At 43.1% G+C, this 17,253-nt stretch overlaps 1 protein-coding gene across 32 annotated transcripts in view; it reads left to right on the top strand.

Annotated features, from left to right (window-relative positions):
* Nucleotides 1–17,253, top strand: part of LOC110531211 (ankyrin repeat and SAM domain-containing protein 1A) — a 108,980-nt gene that overhangs the window by 66,434 nt on the left and 25,293 nt on the right. For 18 of the 32 annotated variants that reach the window (XM_090184827.1, XM_090184825.1, XM_090184826.1 and 15 more), the window contains one exon: nucleotides 13,271–13,340. In XM_090184827.1, the coding sequence (XP_090040953.1) occupies nucleotides 13,271–13,340 (70 nt within the window). Of the gene's footprint in view, nucleotides 1–10,945; nucleotides 10,991–13,270; nucleotides 13,341–17,253 lie in introns of all 32 variants that reach the window. The other 14 variants (XM_090184821.1, XM_090184820.1, XM_090184807.1 and 11 more) reach the window with 1 other exon arrangement.

The following is a 17,253-nucleotide window of genomic DNA, read 5'->3' as shown; positions in this document are numbered from 1 at the left end:
CGTCAATGAGAATAGCCTCAATGGATCGGGTTGCGTAATGTAGGAGTTGAACCTAAGCAGCAAATGAAAGAAGAGGGTTATCACTTGGAGACTAGTGTTCCCTTGCCTGTGGCAGGATCTAGTCACAGAGCAGCTAAAGATCCTGGGACTAAACACCTCCCTCTGCAACTGGATCCTGGACTTTCTGATGGGCCTCCCCAGGTGGTGAGGGTAGGTAGCAACACATCTGCCACGCTGATCCTCAACACTGGAGCCCCTCAGGGTTGAGTGCTCAGTCCCCTCCTGTACTCCCTGTTCACCCACGACTGCATGGCCAGACATGACTCCAACACCATCATTAAGTTTGCAGATGACAGTGGTCGGCCTGATCAGAAAGGGAAAAGGAGGACCTAGCACACCCCCATTCTCATTGACGGAGCTGTAGTAGAATAGGTTGAGAGCTTCAAGTTCCTTTCTGTCCACATCACCAACAAACTAGAATGGTCTAAACACACCAAGACAGTCGTGAAGAGGGCACGACAAAACGTATTTCCCCTCGGGAGACTGAACAGATTTGGCATGGGTCCTCAGATCCTCAAAAGGTTCTACAGCTGCATCATCGAGAGCATCCTAACTGGTTGCATCACTGCCTGGTACGGCAACTGCTCGGCCTCCGACCACAAGGCACTACAGAGGGCAAGCTGCCTGCCACCCAGAACTTCTACACCAGGCATCAGAGGAAAGCCCAAAAAATTGTCTCAGACCCCAGCCACCCCAGTCGTAGACTGTTCTCTCTGCTACCGCATGGCAAGCTGTACCGGAGCACTTAGTCTAGGACCAAAAGGCTTCTCAACAGCTTTTACCCCCAAGCCATAAGACTCCTGAACAGGTAATCAAATAGCTACCCGGACTATTTGCATTGTGTCCCGCCCATCTTAATCTTTTCTTTTTATTGGCAAGTCTGAGATGAGGCCTTTTCTTTGCAACTCTGCCTAGAAGGCCAGCATCCCGGAGTCGCCTCTTCACTGTTGACGTTGAGACTGGTGTTTTGCGGGTACTATTTAATGAAGCTGCCAGTTGAGGACATGTGAGGCGTCTGTTTCTCAAACTAGACACTAAATGTACTTGTCCTCTTGCTCAGTTGTGCATCAGGGCCTCCAGCTCCTCTTTCTATTCTGGTTAAAGCCAGTTTGTGCTGTTCAATTGCCAATTTCTTTAGCCTTAATTTCGCAGAACAAGAATAGACTGACAAATTTCAGAAGAAAGTGCTTTGTTTCTGGCCATTTTGAGCCTGTAATCGAACCCACAAATGCTGACTCTCCAGATACTCAACTAGTCTAAAGAAGGCCAGTTGTATTGCTTCTTTAATCAGAACAACAGTTTTCAGCTGTGCTAACATAATTGCTAAAGGGTTTTCTGATGATCAATTACCCGTTTAAAATGATCAACTTGGATTAGCTAACACAACGTGCCATTGGAACACAGGAGTGATGGTTGCTGATAATGGGCCTCTACGCCTATGTAGATATTCCATTAAAAATCTGCTGTTTCCAGCTACAATAGTCATTTACAACATTAACAATGTCTACACTGTATTTCTGATCAATGTTTTTTTAATGAACAAAAAATGTGCTTTTCTTTCAAAAATAAATACATTTCTAAGTGACCCCAAGCTTTTGAACGGTAGAGAACATGTACATATTACCTCAATTAGCCCAACTAACCAGTGTACATTGACTCTGTACCGGTACCACCTGTATATAGCCTCGCTACTGTTATTTTCACTGTCATTTTACTGTTTTTTTATTTGTATTTCTTTACTTATCTATTGTTTACCTAATAGCTATTTTTTACTTAAAAATTGCACTGTTGGTTAGGGCCTGTAAGTATCCATTTCACTGTAAGGTCTACCTACACCTTGTATTCGGCACACGTGACAAATAAGCTTTGATTTGATTTGAGATAGAGTTGAGTTCCTGTGTGACAGAATCTAAGTTGGTACGAGGAGAACTTCTGTTGTGTTCATTTACATACTGCAACCTCTTGAGTGCCCTGACCTGTTTTGAGTACTTGTACCTCCTATGAGTAGTGGCAGCATTGCTTCATATTTGACCGTTCTTTTTTTCTTCACACACCTTTCATGTAAAGGTTTGACGGTTACCAGAGATCTCAGTTCCTTTAACGCCCATTATTAGCGCCTTATCTGTATTCACAGGCTCCCTGTCGCTCTCTCTGTCACCCCCTCAGCCTGAAGGTTGTCAGCTGGTCAGGTAGGATCACTTATTGCGGTGTAGCAGACCGGAGAGTTGACAGTTTGCTCAACAACCTAGCAGAGGTGAATGCTAATACAGAAACCCTGAGCTGCGGTGTTCAAGATAACAGCCAAACGTTGCCTTTCAACGCATCACTCGGATTAGCATGTAGCCTGTCCGTGATGCGTATGTGTGTGTAAGAGGGAGTACGGTATGCAAGTTCTTTCCTTTGGCAAGAAAAAGTTCATTTTCAGATTTTTTTTATGTCCTCGTTTTCACAACTTTTCTATTTCTTCTTTTTTTTTAATAGGGCTGTAATGCTCATTCACCCAGGAGGGGTTGCCCTGGGTTACATTCTACCTAACTCATTACCCATTGGACAGTTTTCTTAAAGGTCTAATGCAGGCATTTTTATCTCAACATCAAATAATTTCTGGGTAAGAATTAAATACCTTACTGTGATTGTTTTCAATTAAAATGGCCCAAAATAAACAAATTGCTTCTTAGCAAAGAGCAATTTCTCAAGCTGAAACTCTGTTCTCGTACTGTTTTCAAGAAAACCTCAAGTACTCGGTCTGCACCATTGATGGAATGTTTAACAAATGAAAGCAATATTAAGCAAAAGTATGTTTTCTAACTTTCCCCATCCTTTGTTTTAGTTATTTAGAAGCCTGCGAATATCCTCTGTAAATAGGTCAGTTTTTAAAGTGTAGCCCTTCTCTATTTTCTCTATCCCTCTCTTAGCCGTCTCTCCCTCCCCACTGTTGCTGTGAGGAGCAGCTAGCCTGGCTGCGGGCGGCCATCTTGCTGGTCACGGCTGGCTGCTCTGGAACACTCTACTGAGCTGTGTGACAGCGTGTGGACGAGGGGGTCCCAGGGCACCAAAAAAAGCTATTTCATTGTGTGTCTGGGTCTGCTAACTCCTCCTTTTCTCACACCCTCTCCTCTTTACACACACAGCCTGCCTTTACAGACGAGGAGATTTTACTTGCATGAGGTCTTGGCCTGTGCATCTGCATTTAAGTGTGTGTGTGTGTGTGTGTGTTTTAAAGCCCATGCTAATGCAGGTTTGTCTCAGTCTTAGGATCATACTGAACATGACAATCCAGGGGATACATTGTTTGGGCCAGTTAGAGTAGACCCACAGATGGGAGGGGATAGAGAGAGAAGAAAGAGAGCGGGAGAGCGACACATAGACAGAGACTGAGAAGAAAGGATAGTCATCTAACAGCCCACTTCACTTCTGCTTCGTTTCTTGTCCTGCTCCCCAAGGATCCCATGGCCACTATGAAGCCAGCTTTTGTGAGTATATTGATTCTCTTTACACAGTGTCTTTCAATTTTCCATTAATAGAAATTATGTTGTAGTCTACCTCTTTTTCTTTTAGGATATTTTTTCATTAATATTAATAATATTTTAACATTTTCTCTTCCATCTTATTAACTAAGCCAAGGATGTTTTCCTACTTTAGCCAACCTCATTGATCAAGACTTCTGTCTAATCTTCTGTGGCATTTTAAACTCCACAGGCTGTTTTTTGAGAGTATATCAATGTTGCTATTATTGTTTTTCTGTATCTGTTAGCACTCTGTTTGTTTGGAGAGGGTTAAGCTCTTTTCCCAGATTCTCCCTCTGAGAGAGGAGATGGCCTGAGACCCTGTAGAAATAAGAGAGTTAAATCCCCATGCTGTGGGTTAGGACCTGCTGCTGGGAGCAAACCAAACTCTGTGTGGTGTGTCATCGCCTGGGGTGACCAACGGAGGGTCACTCTGGGGCATTTGGTGGATGCTATTGATTGTGCTGTGTACCAGTGCCAGTGTAGATCCCGTGGCACCTGTTCAGAGGGTGTTGTGTTAGTGTTTAGGCCCTCTGAATGGCCTCTCCAGGCCCTGCTCTCGGAGCCAGCTTGCTAATGTGAGGCTCGGCTCCTAGATCTGGGCACGCTTTCCATTTGGAAGACCTTTATTTTACCTCCAACACACTCTGCCAGTTGGCCCTGGGTCTCGGTGCCTAAGGGCTCTCTCTGTCTTTGTCTCTCTCTCTATCACTCTCACTCCATTTCCATCTCGCTCCCGCTTTCAGAATATTTTTTATCTCCATCACTCTGACCCCAACCCCACCTGGTAGCTAACCCACTCCCTCCTCAGCTGTTGACCTTTAACACCCCCCTGATCTCTGACCTCTTCTCATCCTATCAGGTCGATGGTGCCCATAGACACTAGAGAGCCCCTCTCACAATGGATGTGTCTCTAGGACCTATATATGGATTAAAACCTTCTCTCTTGTCTCAGCTCTGTGTTTGGTTATGAGTATCTATCCCAGTGAGAAGCTTCCTTGGCTGTGTATGTAGGCCTATAGGCCGTACCTTGAGGAACCACCAGGCCGTTATATCCTCTGCTCAGATCGAGATGTATTTACTTAGTCTCTATTAGACCTGTCTGTCACAGCCAGCCAACTGCAGCCTTGAAAGCTGATTCTTATGTTGGATGAAGGGTGCCAAAATATCAAGGTTGAATGGTGCTAGCACCGTGTAGTGTGTGTGTGTGTGTGTGTTGGGTGCATATGTGTGTCTGTGTGTGTCGGAGCACAGCTTGGTGTGTGTATACAGCTGTGTGATGTACAGTAATCAATCATTTCTTCCTATTGGCACCTTTCGGGTCCCATATGCTCGGAGGAGGTGTATTCAGGGTATTGTCCTGAATCACAGGCTGGTAGACCATTACAGAGAGGTACAGGGTTTGGCAGTCAGGTTCTAGAGGGGGAGATAGAATCCAGACATCTCCTCCATGAAAGAATGTAGCATAACATTACTCTAGCAGTTTCCCCTGAGAGCCACAGCTCCTAGCCAGATTACCAGACAGCAGCGTATAGCACAGCCACTCAGACAGACAGAGGATGCTGGCTGGGCTGTATTGTCCAAAACTGCTCATTACTGGGAACTGATGACACTCAAGGGTTTTATTCTGCAGGCAAACAGAGAGCCTATAGATCTGAATGAAGCCACAGTCCTGTCATCTTTATCTGGGCAGGCCACACTTAGAGCTTTGTGTAACCACTTTACAGGAGACCTAGCATTCCTCCACAGAGTGATAATTGTCCCAACTCATCAATCTCTCTGTTTAATTGCAACATCAGGTTTGGAAGGGAAGCAATGCAATGACATTTATGGACACTAGAGTGAGCAAAATTATATTTTACACAAGCTATAAATAGATATTTAGAAAATAATGTCCTCATCCTGTGAGAATAGCAGTATTAAGGAAGGTATCCTTATGGAGCTTTTTGTCTTTTATTCAGCATGATATATGGTTATGACATCCATTGTTCTCATAGTTATTTTATTTCTTTCTCATTCCCAATGCTCCTCCTCCCCGAGAGAGTTCTACATAATAAACCTGTCCTGTTTGAAAATAAACATCCCTGCTCATGAGTGTCTAACACACATTCGGAAAGTATTCAGACCCCTTGACTTTTTCCAAATGTTACAGCCTTATTCTAAAATTGATTAAATTAAAAACAATCCCCAGCAATCTAAACACAATACCCCATAATGACAAAGCGAAAACAGGTTTTTAGGAAACATAAATACCTTATTTACATAAGTATTCAGACCCCATGCTATGAGACTCGAAATTGAGATCAGGTGCAACCTGTTTTCATTGATCATCCTTGAGACGTTTCTACAACTTGATTGGAGTCCACCTTTGGTAAATTCAATTGATTGGACATGATTTGGAAAGGCACACACCTCTCTATATAAGATCCCACAGTTGACAGTGCATGTCAGATCAAAAACCAACCCTAGAGCTCCGAGACAGGATTGTTTCTAGGCACAGATATGGGGAAGGGTACCAAAACATTTCTGAAGAACACAGTGGCCTCCATCATTCTTAAATGTAACAAGTTTGAAACCACCAAGACTCTTCCAAAAGCTCTCCGACTGGCCAAACTGAGCAATCGGGGGAGAAGGGTCTTGGTCAGGGAGGTGACCAAGAACCCGATGGTCATTCTGACAGAGCTCCAGAGTTCCTCTGTGGAGATGGGAGAACCTTCCAGAAGGACAACCATTTCTGCAGCACTCCACCAATCAGGCCTTCATGGTAGAGTGGCCAGATGGAAGCCACTCTTCAGTAAAAGGCACATGACAGCCAGCTTGGAGTTTGCCAAAAGGCACCTAAAGACTCTTAGACCATGAGAAACAAGATTCTCTGGTCTGATGAAACCAAGGTTGAACTCTTTGTCCTGAATGCTACTAAGTGTCACATCTGGAGTAAATCTGGCACCATCCCTACGGTGAAGCATGGTGGTGGCAGCATCATGCTGTAGGGATGTTTTTCAGCGGAAGGGACTGGGAGACTAGTCAATATCGAGGCAAAGATGAACAGAGCAAAGTACAGAGAGATCCTTGATGAAAACCTGCTCCACAGCGCTCAGGACCTCAGACCGGTGCGAAGGTTCACCTTCCAACAGGCCAACGACCATAAGCACATAGCCAAGACCATGCATGAGTGGCTTTGGGACAAGTCTGAATGTCCTTGAGTGGCCCAGCCAGAGTCCGGGCTTGAACCCGATCGAACATCTCTGAAGAGACATGAAAATATCTGTGCAGCAATGCTCCCCATCCAACATGACAGAGCTTGAGAGGATATGCAGAGAAGAATGGGAGACACTCCCCAAATATAGGTGTGCCAAGTGTGTAGCGTCATACCCAAGAAGACTCAAGGCTGTAATCGTTCCCAAAGGCACTTCAACAAAGTACTGATTAAAGGGTCTGAATTCTTATATAAATGTGATATTTCTGTTTTCCTACAAGCCTGTTTTTGCTTTGTCATTATGCGGTATTGTGTGAAGATTGAGCGTAAAAAAAGGGGTCAAGGGGTCTGAATACTTTTCGAAGGCACTGTACATAGCCTATCTATAATGGGGGAGGGATCTGTCATTCCATGGCGTTTTCATTGTAAAGAGAACAGTGCCAGTGCCATGGAGGGGACTAGTTAATGAGGAAGGAGGGGCAGAGTGAAAAGAGTGGGATCAAAAAGCTGAGTGAACCCCCCCCTATTCCACAGATGGTTCAGGCTAAACCCTCTTGTCCCCTTTCTTTTGAGCATGCATGTGCCTCATCCTTAGTGAGCACACAGAGAGGAGAGCCAGTATGGAGGCTGCCAGTTAAGGCTGATATGGAGAACCAGCAGATGGTGATGGGAAAGGTAGTTTAGTCCCATCTGTTTCAAATTAGGCTACCTGAATGAGTCAGCCAGCGTGCCAGCCAGCTTGTCGCTTGCTATCATAGTCCCATTTGCAACCTGCCGCATGTTTTTACAGGTTAAAATGTGTTTATGCTTGTTATGCTATGTTCATTTCTGTTGGTGAGCAAGTTTCAAGTTATTGTCACATGCACAAGTACAGTGAAATGCCTTTCTTACAAGCTTTTTCCCAACAATGCGGTAATCAATATCAGTAGTACTATAAAGTAGAACAAAAACACGAGAAAGAAAAACACAAGAAGTAAGCTATATACAGGAACAGTTCCAGGGTCAGTGCCAGTAAGCTACAGTACCAGTCAAAAGTTTGGACACACCTGTCATTCCAGGATTTGTCTTTATTTTTTATATTTTCTACATTGTAGAATAATAGTGAAGACATCAAAACTATGAAATAACACATATGTACTCATGTAGTAACCAAAAAGTGTAACCAAATAAAAATATATAAAAATATATTTGAGATTCTTCAAAATAGCCACCCTTTTCCTTGATGACAGTTTTGCCCACTCTTGGCATTCTCTCAACCAGCTTCATGAGGTACAGTAGTTACCTGGAATACATTTAAATTAATAGGTGTGCTTTGTTAAAACTTCTTAGGGCTGCAATCCCGTTAACGGGATCGATATGACAACAGCCAGTGAAAGTGCAGGGCGCCAAATTCAAAATGACAAATCTGTTATTATTAATTATTATTATTAATCTTATACCGTTTTAAAGGTAATATTGTTGTTAATCCCACCAGTGTTCAATTTCAAATAGGCCTTACAGCAAAAGCACCACAAACGATTGTTAGGTCACCACCAAGCCACAGAAAAATACAGCCTTTTTTCCAGCCAAAGATAGGAGTCACAAAAGGCACAAATAGAGATAAAAATGAATCACTAACCTTTGATGATCTTCATCAGATGACATTCATAGGACTTCATGTTACACAATACATGTATGTTTTGTTTGATAAAGTTAATATTTATATAAAAAAAATCAGTTTACATTGGCTCGTTACGTTCACTAGTTCCAAAAACATCCAGTGATTTTGCATAGCCACATCAATTTTACAGAAATACTCATCATAAATGTTGATGAAAATACAAGTGTTACACATGGAATTATTGATATACCTCTCCTTAATGCAACCGCTGTGTCAGATTTCAAAAAAACTTTACGGAAAAAGCAAACCATGCAATAATCTGAGAACGGCGCTCAGGAAAAAAAAAAGATTTATCCGCCATGTTGGAGTCAACAGAAATCAGAAATAACATTATAAATATTCCCTTACCTTTGATGATCTTCATCAGAATGCACTCCCAGGAATCCTAGTTCCACCATAAATGTTTGATTTGTTCGATAATGTCCATTATTTATGTCCAAGTAGCTACTTTTGTTAGGGCGTTTAGTACACAAATCCAAACACTCGTGCAGGTCCAGCCGAACGTCGGACGAAAACTTAAAAAAGTTATATTACACGTCATAGAAACATTTCAAACTAAGTATAGAATCAATCTTTAGGATGTTTTTATCATAAAACTTCAGTAACGTTCCATCTGGAGCATTCCATTGTCTATAGAAAAGCCATGGAGCGCAGGTCGCTCTCATGTGAAATGCGCATGACCAGGACATGGCTCTCTGCCAGACCACTGACTCAAAGAGCTCTCATCCGGCCCCACATCACAGTAGAAGCCTTATTCAAGTTTCTAAACACGGCTGACATCTAGTGGAAGCACTAGGAAGTGCAACATAGCCCTATCGAATACACAGTGGGATATTGGTTGAGTTCAAAAACTACAAACCTCAGATTTCCCACTTCCTGTTTGGATTTTTTCTCAGGTTTTTGCCTGCCATATGAGTTCTGTTATACTCACAGACCTCATTCAAACAGTTTTAGAAACTTCAGAGTTTTCTATCCAAATGTACTAATAATATGCATATATTAGCAACTGGGACTGAGGAGCAGGCCGTTTACTCTGGGCACCTTATTCATCCAAGCTACTCAATACTGCCCCTGCAGCCATGAGAAGTTAAAAGTTCATTTGTGGAATTTCTGTCCTTCTTAATGCGTTTGAGTCAATCAGTTGTGTTGTGACAAGGTAGGGGTGGTATACAGAAGATTGCCCTATTTGGCAAATGACCAAGTCCGTATTATGGCAAGAACAGCTCAAATAAGCAAAGAGAAATGACCAGTCCATCATTGCTTTAAGACATGAAGAAGGTCAGTCAATCTGGAAAATGTCAAGAACTTTGAACGTTTCTTCAAGTGCAGTCGCAAAAACCATCAGGCGCTATGATGAAACTGGCTCTCATGAGGACCGCCACAGGAAAGGAAGACCCAGAGTTACTTCTGCTTCAGAGGACAAGTTCATTAGAGTTTTCAGCCTTGGAAATTGCAGCCCAAATAAATACTTCAGAGTTGAAGTAACAGACACATCTCAACATCAACTGTTCAGAGGAGACTGTGTGAATGAGGCCTTCATGGTCAAATTGCTGCAAATAAACCACTACTAAAGGACACCAATAATTCCACAAATTAACTTTTAACAAGGCACGCCTGTTAATTGAAATGCATTCCAGGTAACCACCTCTTGAAGCTGGTTGAGATAATGCCAAGAGTGTGCAAAGCTGTCATCAAGGCAAATGGTGGCTACTTTCAAGAATCTTAACTATATGACTCGTACTGTATATACAGGATCAGTTCCAGTATCCGTTCCAATACAATATTTGCAATGTGCAGGGATACTGGAGTGATAGAGGTAGATATGTATAGGGGTAAGTTGATTATGCATCAGGATGTATGATGAACAGAGTAGCAGCAGTGTATATGATAATTGTGTGTGTGTGTAGAGTCAGTATGAATGTGTGTTCTTGTGTGTAGAGTCCTGTGAGTGTGCATAGTGTCAGTGAAAAATGTTAATAGAAGGGTCAAGGAGATTTCCGGGCCTACCTTCAGCTCCAGTATTGTTCTAAATGGAAGAAAAGACATGAAACAGTTTGACACCTGGAGAGTAAAACCTCAGTAAAACGAGAGCTATCTCTGATGGTACTGTATGGAGAGGTGTGTGGGTGTTTCTAATAGAGCTGTGTCCTGCAAGTGGAGTAATACGCGCACACGCACACGCACTACCACACACTTCAGCTCTTTAAATGATCGGCCGGATGGCTGCATGATGCTGGTTCATAGTTTACAACAATCAAAAAATGATCTAATATGCATTAAGATCTGGGCATCGCTTATCAACAAAGTATTCTCACAATTGCAGTTTGTTTCTTGATGCAGGATGTTCTCCTTTCCAATGAGGATGTTTGTCATGGCCATATGGAACGTTGTTTTATGTTTTCCATTTTGAATGTTCTTCAAATGTAGGAAGTCAGGTCTGGTCTCTCACATTTTGCTCTGCTGAGCCAAAAAATTAGAATGTGGAAATGAAAACCAAACAACAACCTGACTCTCTCCCATCAGATGCCTCCCACACTACCTCCTCGGAGATCTCAGTCCTCTGAAAGTGTAAGAGAGCACGCCCTTCATATATCTCCGTTGGTGTTTTTTGGGGTCCTGTGGTACTCTTCTCTTTCTGGTGTGTGTCTTTCCTTTTCTTATTGATGGAGGTGAATACGATTGTTCTTTTTTGGGAATAACCTTTTTGTGAGACTCTTGTTGCTCTAACAATCTAACCTTTTTAGTCTGTTGTTCACTGCTTTGTCTGTAAGGCAAGACGCCTACCTAAGTAGACTCCACTGCTTGACCTTTCATAGTCAACTTCTTTTATTGCGCCAATTGTTAGCTACCTCTTCTCATGATGATTTAACCGTGATCACTCTGAAGTCTAATTTCCACTATCTTTTTTTGCTGGGAAATATACATAGACTGACTGCTCACTAAGTGTCAAACTGACTAAGGTATCCAGTTAGTCATTTCCAAGGTAGCCCTCTCATGTGGAATTGGGACTAATGCATTTCATTCTCCTCCTTTGAAATGTAAAGTTACATAATGGAGGCCAGGCCTGTTCTTTGTGCATTGACCTGAGAAACTGGCAATCACATTTCATTATTCTGGTCCGATGTGTATAATGTGGGATTACTTCCCATCTCTTCCTTTAGTTCTAGTGGTTGAGAATGGTAGATAGTATTATTAAGTTGTTAACAAGAGTTTATATAAGGCTTCCTGTTCTCCTAGTGCCTCCAGGCAGCAGCATGCAGTGTCTACCAGAGGCAGGGCTCTACATTGTGACCATTGTACTTGCATATGTGCCTAAATATTTTCCTCTGCGACCTGGAATTTTAATTTAGGGGCACCAGTGCGCCTAGAAAAATTAAGGATTTTAGCTTTAATATCTCAATTATTTGCCATTGTGCTCCTAAATCTTGTCTTGCATGTCTTTGCATGCGCCAACATTTTTTTACTTAGGCACACAGGTGCTCCTTGTAGAAAAGGTCAGCGTAGAGCTCAAATCAGACATGCTGAGGCAGAGTGGCCCATAGCTAGTCTGCATCGAACCTCTCACCTGGATAGAGACCAGGCTTTTCCATAAACTATAAAGTGCTCTAGGTAGAGAAATTCCATTGCTTTTAGAGTTTTAGCCTTTTTCTTTACAACTGTGCAAAAGCACTGTTGACATTTACATCAAAACCCTACAATTATTCCTGTGTGAAATGACATCTCTCCTTGAAAATGATCACTGATTTGAAATAAGTGTCAGTCATGTGGAACAGCCATCTGTTCCAAACTAAAGGGGCCTCATGTAAAGAATAGAGCCCGTCTCTCATGACGGAGCACATTTGTCCTGCAAGTGGAGACTGAAGTGTTTGGGGGACACTGTGATAGTGGCTGACAGCTCTGACAGCAGTGTTTGTTGGTCGACTGTCTCTGCCCTGGGTCCACAGAACTAGAATGGGGGATTTTATTTCTCATGTTGGGTCGGCCTGTCTGGTGTGTGACATTTTTAATCTTTCTGCTCTATGGCCTATTGATACTGCTGCTTCGCTGTTGAATGAGTGTGAGGGAGATGGGTTTGGGACAGTTGTGTGTGTGTGTGTGTGTTTCCGGTCTTATGCGGATTCATGGTGAATTATACCTTATCAGAGTACCTGAGCATCATCTATAGTTGGATGATGGATGAGATGGGGGAGGTGTGTTCTGTGTGTGTTAGAGGCATGCTTCGTTGGGGAATAATCAATAACAAGTCCTCTTGGGTTCGGGTCGATTGCCATATTTCTGTCGTATATTTAGAAAGGAGAAAGAAGGAAAAAGAGTTCTCTGAAGTAGGGAAATAATAGCTAGATCATATGCAGCCCCAGTTCTTTTCCTCTAACCAAATGTGTGTTCTTTCCTGTTGAAGTCTGATTCTGTTTGACATCAGGTACTGTAAATGAATTAATGAAAGAATGGCTCGCTGGCTGCTGCTGTAATATCGAGCCTAACTACATTGTTACAATGCTTTGGCTGCAGGCTGCAAAGGCTCATAAGACAGAAATGTTGAAATTAAATGAATTAGACTTCCCTGCAGTCCCTCTAAAAATGAAGTTGTAACATGATACTCAGATGCGTAGCCATTTTGGATCAATTCTTAATAACATTTCTATGTATTGGTTAGCCCATTCTCTTTTCACAGCCCCCGGTCTCAGACAAGTCTGGTCAGCAAGATTATGCATTATTTAAGGGTTCATTTACAGTTACTGTACTGCAGTGTGGGATTCAATGCATGTGGGTAACTATTGTCCCTTTGGTGAGAGGTGTGGCAGCCATCTTGTCTTTCCCTCTGACACTCTGCTCTGTTCCTCTCCTCAGATTGAGAAGATCATGACGCTGATTGGCGCAGGCATCGATTTCTCCAGAGACCAGCAGTACGCTACCCCAGGTACGGTAAGATGACAGTCCCCTGACCCAAAGCATTTTATGTAACATAACATGCAGTATTATCATAGCATATGCAATGCATCCACTTACTCTGTTTTGTGAACATGGTACAGGTTACATTTCTCCTGTCACTTTCATTGAAGAACATCCCAACCTAATGTCAACTTTTATTTCCCTGGTCTACTATTGAAACTCTCTCTTTCTGGTCAAGACTCCCATGATCCATCTTTCCAAAGTCCAGCTTTGTATTATCTTTCCTGTAGTCAGTTCTGCGTGTTGTTGGGTATAAAGAGAATCAATACATTTGATAGTTTCTTTCCTCTAGGTCTTTATCTTCCTTTCCCATCTTGTGTAATCCATTCCATCCCAGTTAGAATGGTGTGCTCTGTGATTCCAACAATGTGTCCCTGGTGCTATAAAGTAAAACCTTTTCATTACATGCCTGGCTATTTTGGCCGAGATAATTCAACAAGTAAATTTTTTTTCCAGAATGTTCCATTTCACTGCTTTCTGTTTTCTCCAAAGCCATGGCCATTAGTCTTAATAAAGTATGTAATTCAGTTGCCATTGTCGTTCACGCCTTGGCATCCTATTTGTGCTTGTGTGTGTCTTTTAGGCATTCTGTTAGGGGACCCACCACCACCACTTCATGTGTATGTTGTTTGGGCTTTGTAATGGTCCCTGGAGACCAGTCATTTGAGCCATGTGAATAGCTTAAAGCTGGGGAACTGAAAGATACTGTAAATACATGAATCATGATACCCACACTGACGGCATAGAGGGAAGGGGCATACCTAGTCTGAATGCATTCAACCAAAATGTGTCTTCCGCATTTAAACACCAACCCCTCGGAATCAGAGAGCATGTGGGAAGTGATGAATGGGTTGATGTTAGTGATGACTGAGTCGGACCATCCGGGTGGCAGCTGGCTCTTTGAATAGCACACGAGGGACCTGTTATAATAGTGGGTGACCAGAGATTACATTCGTACCAGTGAAGGACGTGGCCATATTTTGAATGTAGATTAATAGTTGAGTTTATTCAGCCATTGTTAGAAATTACTTTCAACAATTCCCAGTGTGTTCTATGTAACCTAAGAAGAAGGTTTACTGTAAGGACATGAATCCATTGGCTCACACTGTGGCTGTCCTTGCTTTAAGGCTGTCTCAGACACTGTTTTCTGACCCAGATTGGTACACCACTTCTGCCAAAATGTCTTCACTGGGGGTCCGACACTGTACCCCCCACTCGCTGGCTTTGCCCTCGTTTCCTTTGTGGCTCCAGGACAATATGGCTAAACTTGGAAGGGACCAAGTGTATTTCCGTAAATTAGATTTACTATAGACCCATTTTAACAGATATCTGTGCAGTCACAGAATTATGTGCACTGAATATACCACCTATGTTAGCCTAAAGTACAGTCTGCTACTCTGCTGTAAAGCTGTCCTTTAGCTCTGATGGATAGTCACTCCGGGACCAGGGGACTGTGGGAGTGAACCAGAAGCATGGCCTCCATTCCTGTCAGCCTCCTCCTCCATCCTCCTTCTCTGCTCCTCTCCACAACATGCTGCTTCTTTACAGTCACAGAAGGAAGATGAACCAGCCTTGAACGTTAAGCCCACGGCGATGTTCCAATGAAGAAAGAGAAAAAAGGAAAACCGTTGGCCATCTCGTTATTGCATTCTGGCAGTTTTTCGCTTGTTTGTTGTGGTCTGCATTTGGAGTGAGCTGTTAAAATATTAAGAGGCATGTATTTCAGGGAATGAGCTCATTTTACCCTGCAAATTTGCATTAAGGCAAGAATAAGGCAAGCCCACTGCAGTAAAGCTGTTGCCCAGGACGGCTGCGCTCCGTGGGCTGTTTGGGTTGTTAACCTTCCTCTGTGAGCCTAAATCAACGAAAGCATATTTTCCACCAGCCACACCCCTTAGCACCATCTCAATGAGTTGACTGTCATGGGATCATGGGACCTGCTGCTAGGAAATGCTTATTTGAGAAAGGCTGTCTTTCTGTTGCACACCATGTGAAAAGACTCTCTGTCTTCTGTCTTCTGAAAAGAGTTCTGTCTTCTGATCGAGTTCAGTGTATTCCTTCTCCACAGTGGTGGTGGTAGATAGCGGCGGAGCTGTGAAGTTCCCCATTGCTGGTCCCTATAGAACCTGTCCCAAGTCCCTGTCCTATTCTTCTCTGCTGGCAGATGGAGAGATATAGAAAGAAAAAAGAAAGGGATGGTGATCAAAAGATCAGGGACTAACAGAGAACAAGTGAAAGCAGTGAGGGACAGGGTTCCCTGTAGCTGAAAGGAATGGCAGCAGCTCACACTCACAGACAATGAACAGCAGCCCTGTGGTGTCTCAGAGAAGAAGAGAAGGAGAGAGGGGAGGGAAAGGGAAGGGGAGGGAGTAATGGATGAAGAGCAAGCGAGTTGGAAGTCGGGAGTCAGAGTGAGCGAGAAAGAGAGAGAGAGAGAGAGGAATCTCAGGCAGTAGTACTGTGAACAGTCCAGACAATGGAAGGACCCCACCTCGAGCATCTCTAGGATTGTGTGCGGACCGTCCGTTTGCCTGAACACCTTGAGTGGAGTATCTGAGTTAAAGCAGAAGGGAGCCTGCCGTTAGACTCGAGGAGTGACAAACAGACCGTGTGCCTGAAGAACTGCGGTCTCAAAGCTTTCATGCCGGCAGCATAGGAGTTTAACCTGGAGACTTGCAGCAGGTCTTAAAGTAGTGGACTCTGGATACTTGCTAGATTTGTTCCTAATCTGAAGTGTAGTGGCTGTGGACAGGACTGAAGTGTGTGTGTGCTGTGAGGACTAACGTGTGTGTGTGTGTGTGTGTGTGTGTGTGTGTGTGTGTACAGGATCAGAACTCTGGGTTCACTCTGACAGGACAGGGTCAGGGGTTGTAGTAGCGTTTCTATAGGTTAACAGCGTATTGATTGTAATATAGATTGTTTTGCATTAGATATCTCTGTATTGATGACTTAAATCTACTGTATCTATTACATCATTTCGGCACAGAAATCATTGATTCTCAAGATTGTCCTGAAAGCAGTGAGTGCCCTAATTTTTTAATATTGAAATGATTTGCAGTTTTAATATTCTGCTTTGAGTTAAATGAGTGATGTTGATCCCAAGTCATGCAAGCGTGTGACCATTTACAGCCTAAATCGTTAGGCTTAACTCAAAGGTGCATGTTTTGAGTTAGCTTTGATCAGAATGAGTTACTTCATGTATTAGATTAAATTGTTTACAGGTCCAGAGTGAATGCCCCATCTCAGGACTTACCCACCCCACTCCAGTGTCTTCTGTTTCAGGGGTCACATGTAGACATTCAGTTAATTCTAAGCACAGCTAGTAACCTTGATTGATTCATCATAGCCATCTAAAGCTAATTACTGTCACTCTGTTTTCAATTATCACCGCGGTCTGTCGTTCCTCTCTGCCACGCTGGGTTTCCTGATTCACACATGTAGTCCAGGTGGGAGACTCCTGCCTGGCGTGTGATCTGCTGACCGTGTGGAGAAGTGGCGAGAAACTGGGATGGGCCACGGATGAACTGTCTTAATCGTTCGTCTCCTGCTGCTCCGTGTGAGTTCTAAAGAACTTTTCACTGGGAGAGAAACCCCCCAACTGCTGTGATACGCTTCTCTCTCGTTTCAGAGATCCTCTCCCTCATTAACAACTGGAGCAAATCAGCGGGAGGAGGAATCAGCAAGCTTGCAACTTTAGACAGAATAGCCTATTTCCTGTTTCAAGGGAACCCATCTTGTGTAAATAGAATGTAGTATATGGACCATTTTTGTCTAAGCAGGAAAATGTTACATGTGTGGCTGTTCTCGACCCTATTGAATGTATTTCTGTTTTTGAGTGCTTTTGAGCTGGTAACCACAGCAGAGTGGACACAGCATTCTAG

The sequence above is a fragment of the Oncorhynchus mykiss genome, chromosome 9, assembly GCF_057628025.1.
Source record: "Oncorhynchus mykiss isolate SJ-2025 chromosome 9, ASM5762802v1, whole genome shotgun sequence".
In the NCBI taxonomy this organism is placed as follows: domain Eukaryota; kingdom Metazoa; phylum Chordata; class Actinopteri; order Salmoniformes; family Salmonidae; genus Oncorhynchus; species Oncorhynchus mykiss.
The sequence above is the reverse complement of the archived record's forward strand: the minus strand, read 5'-3'. Positions and strand labels throughout refer to the sequence as shown.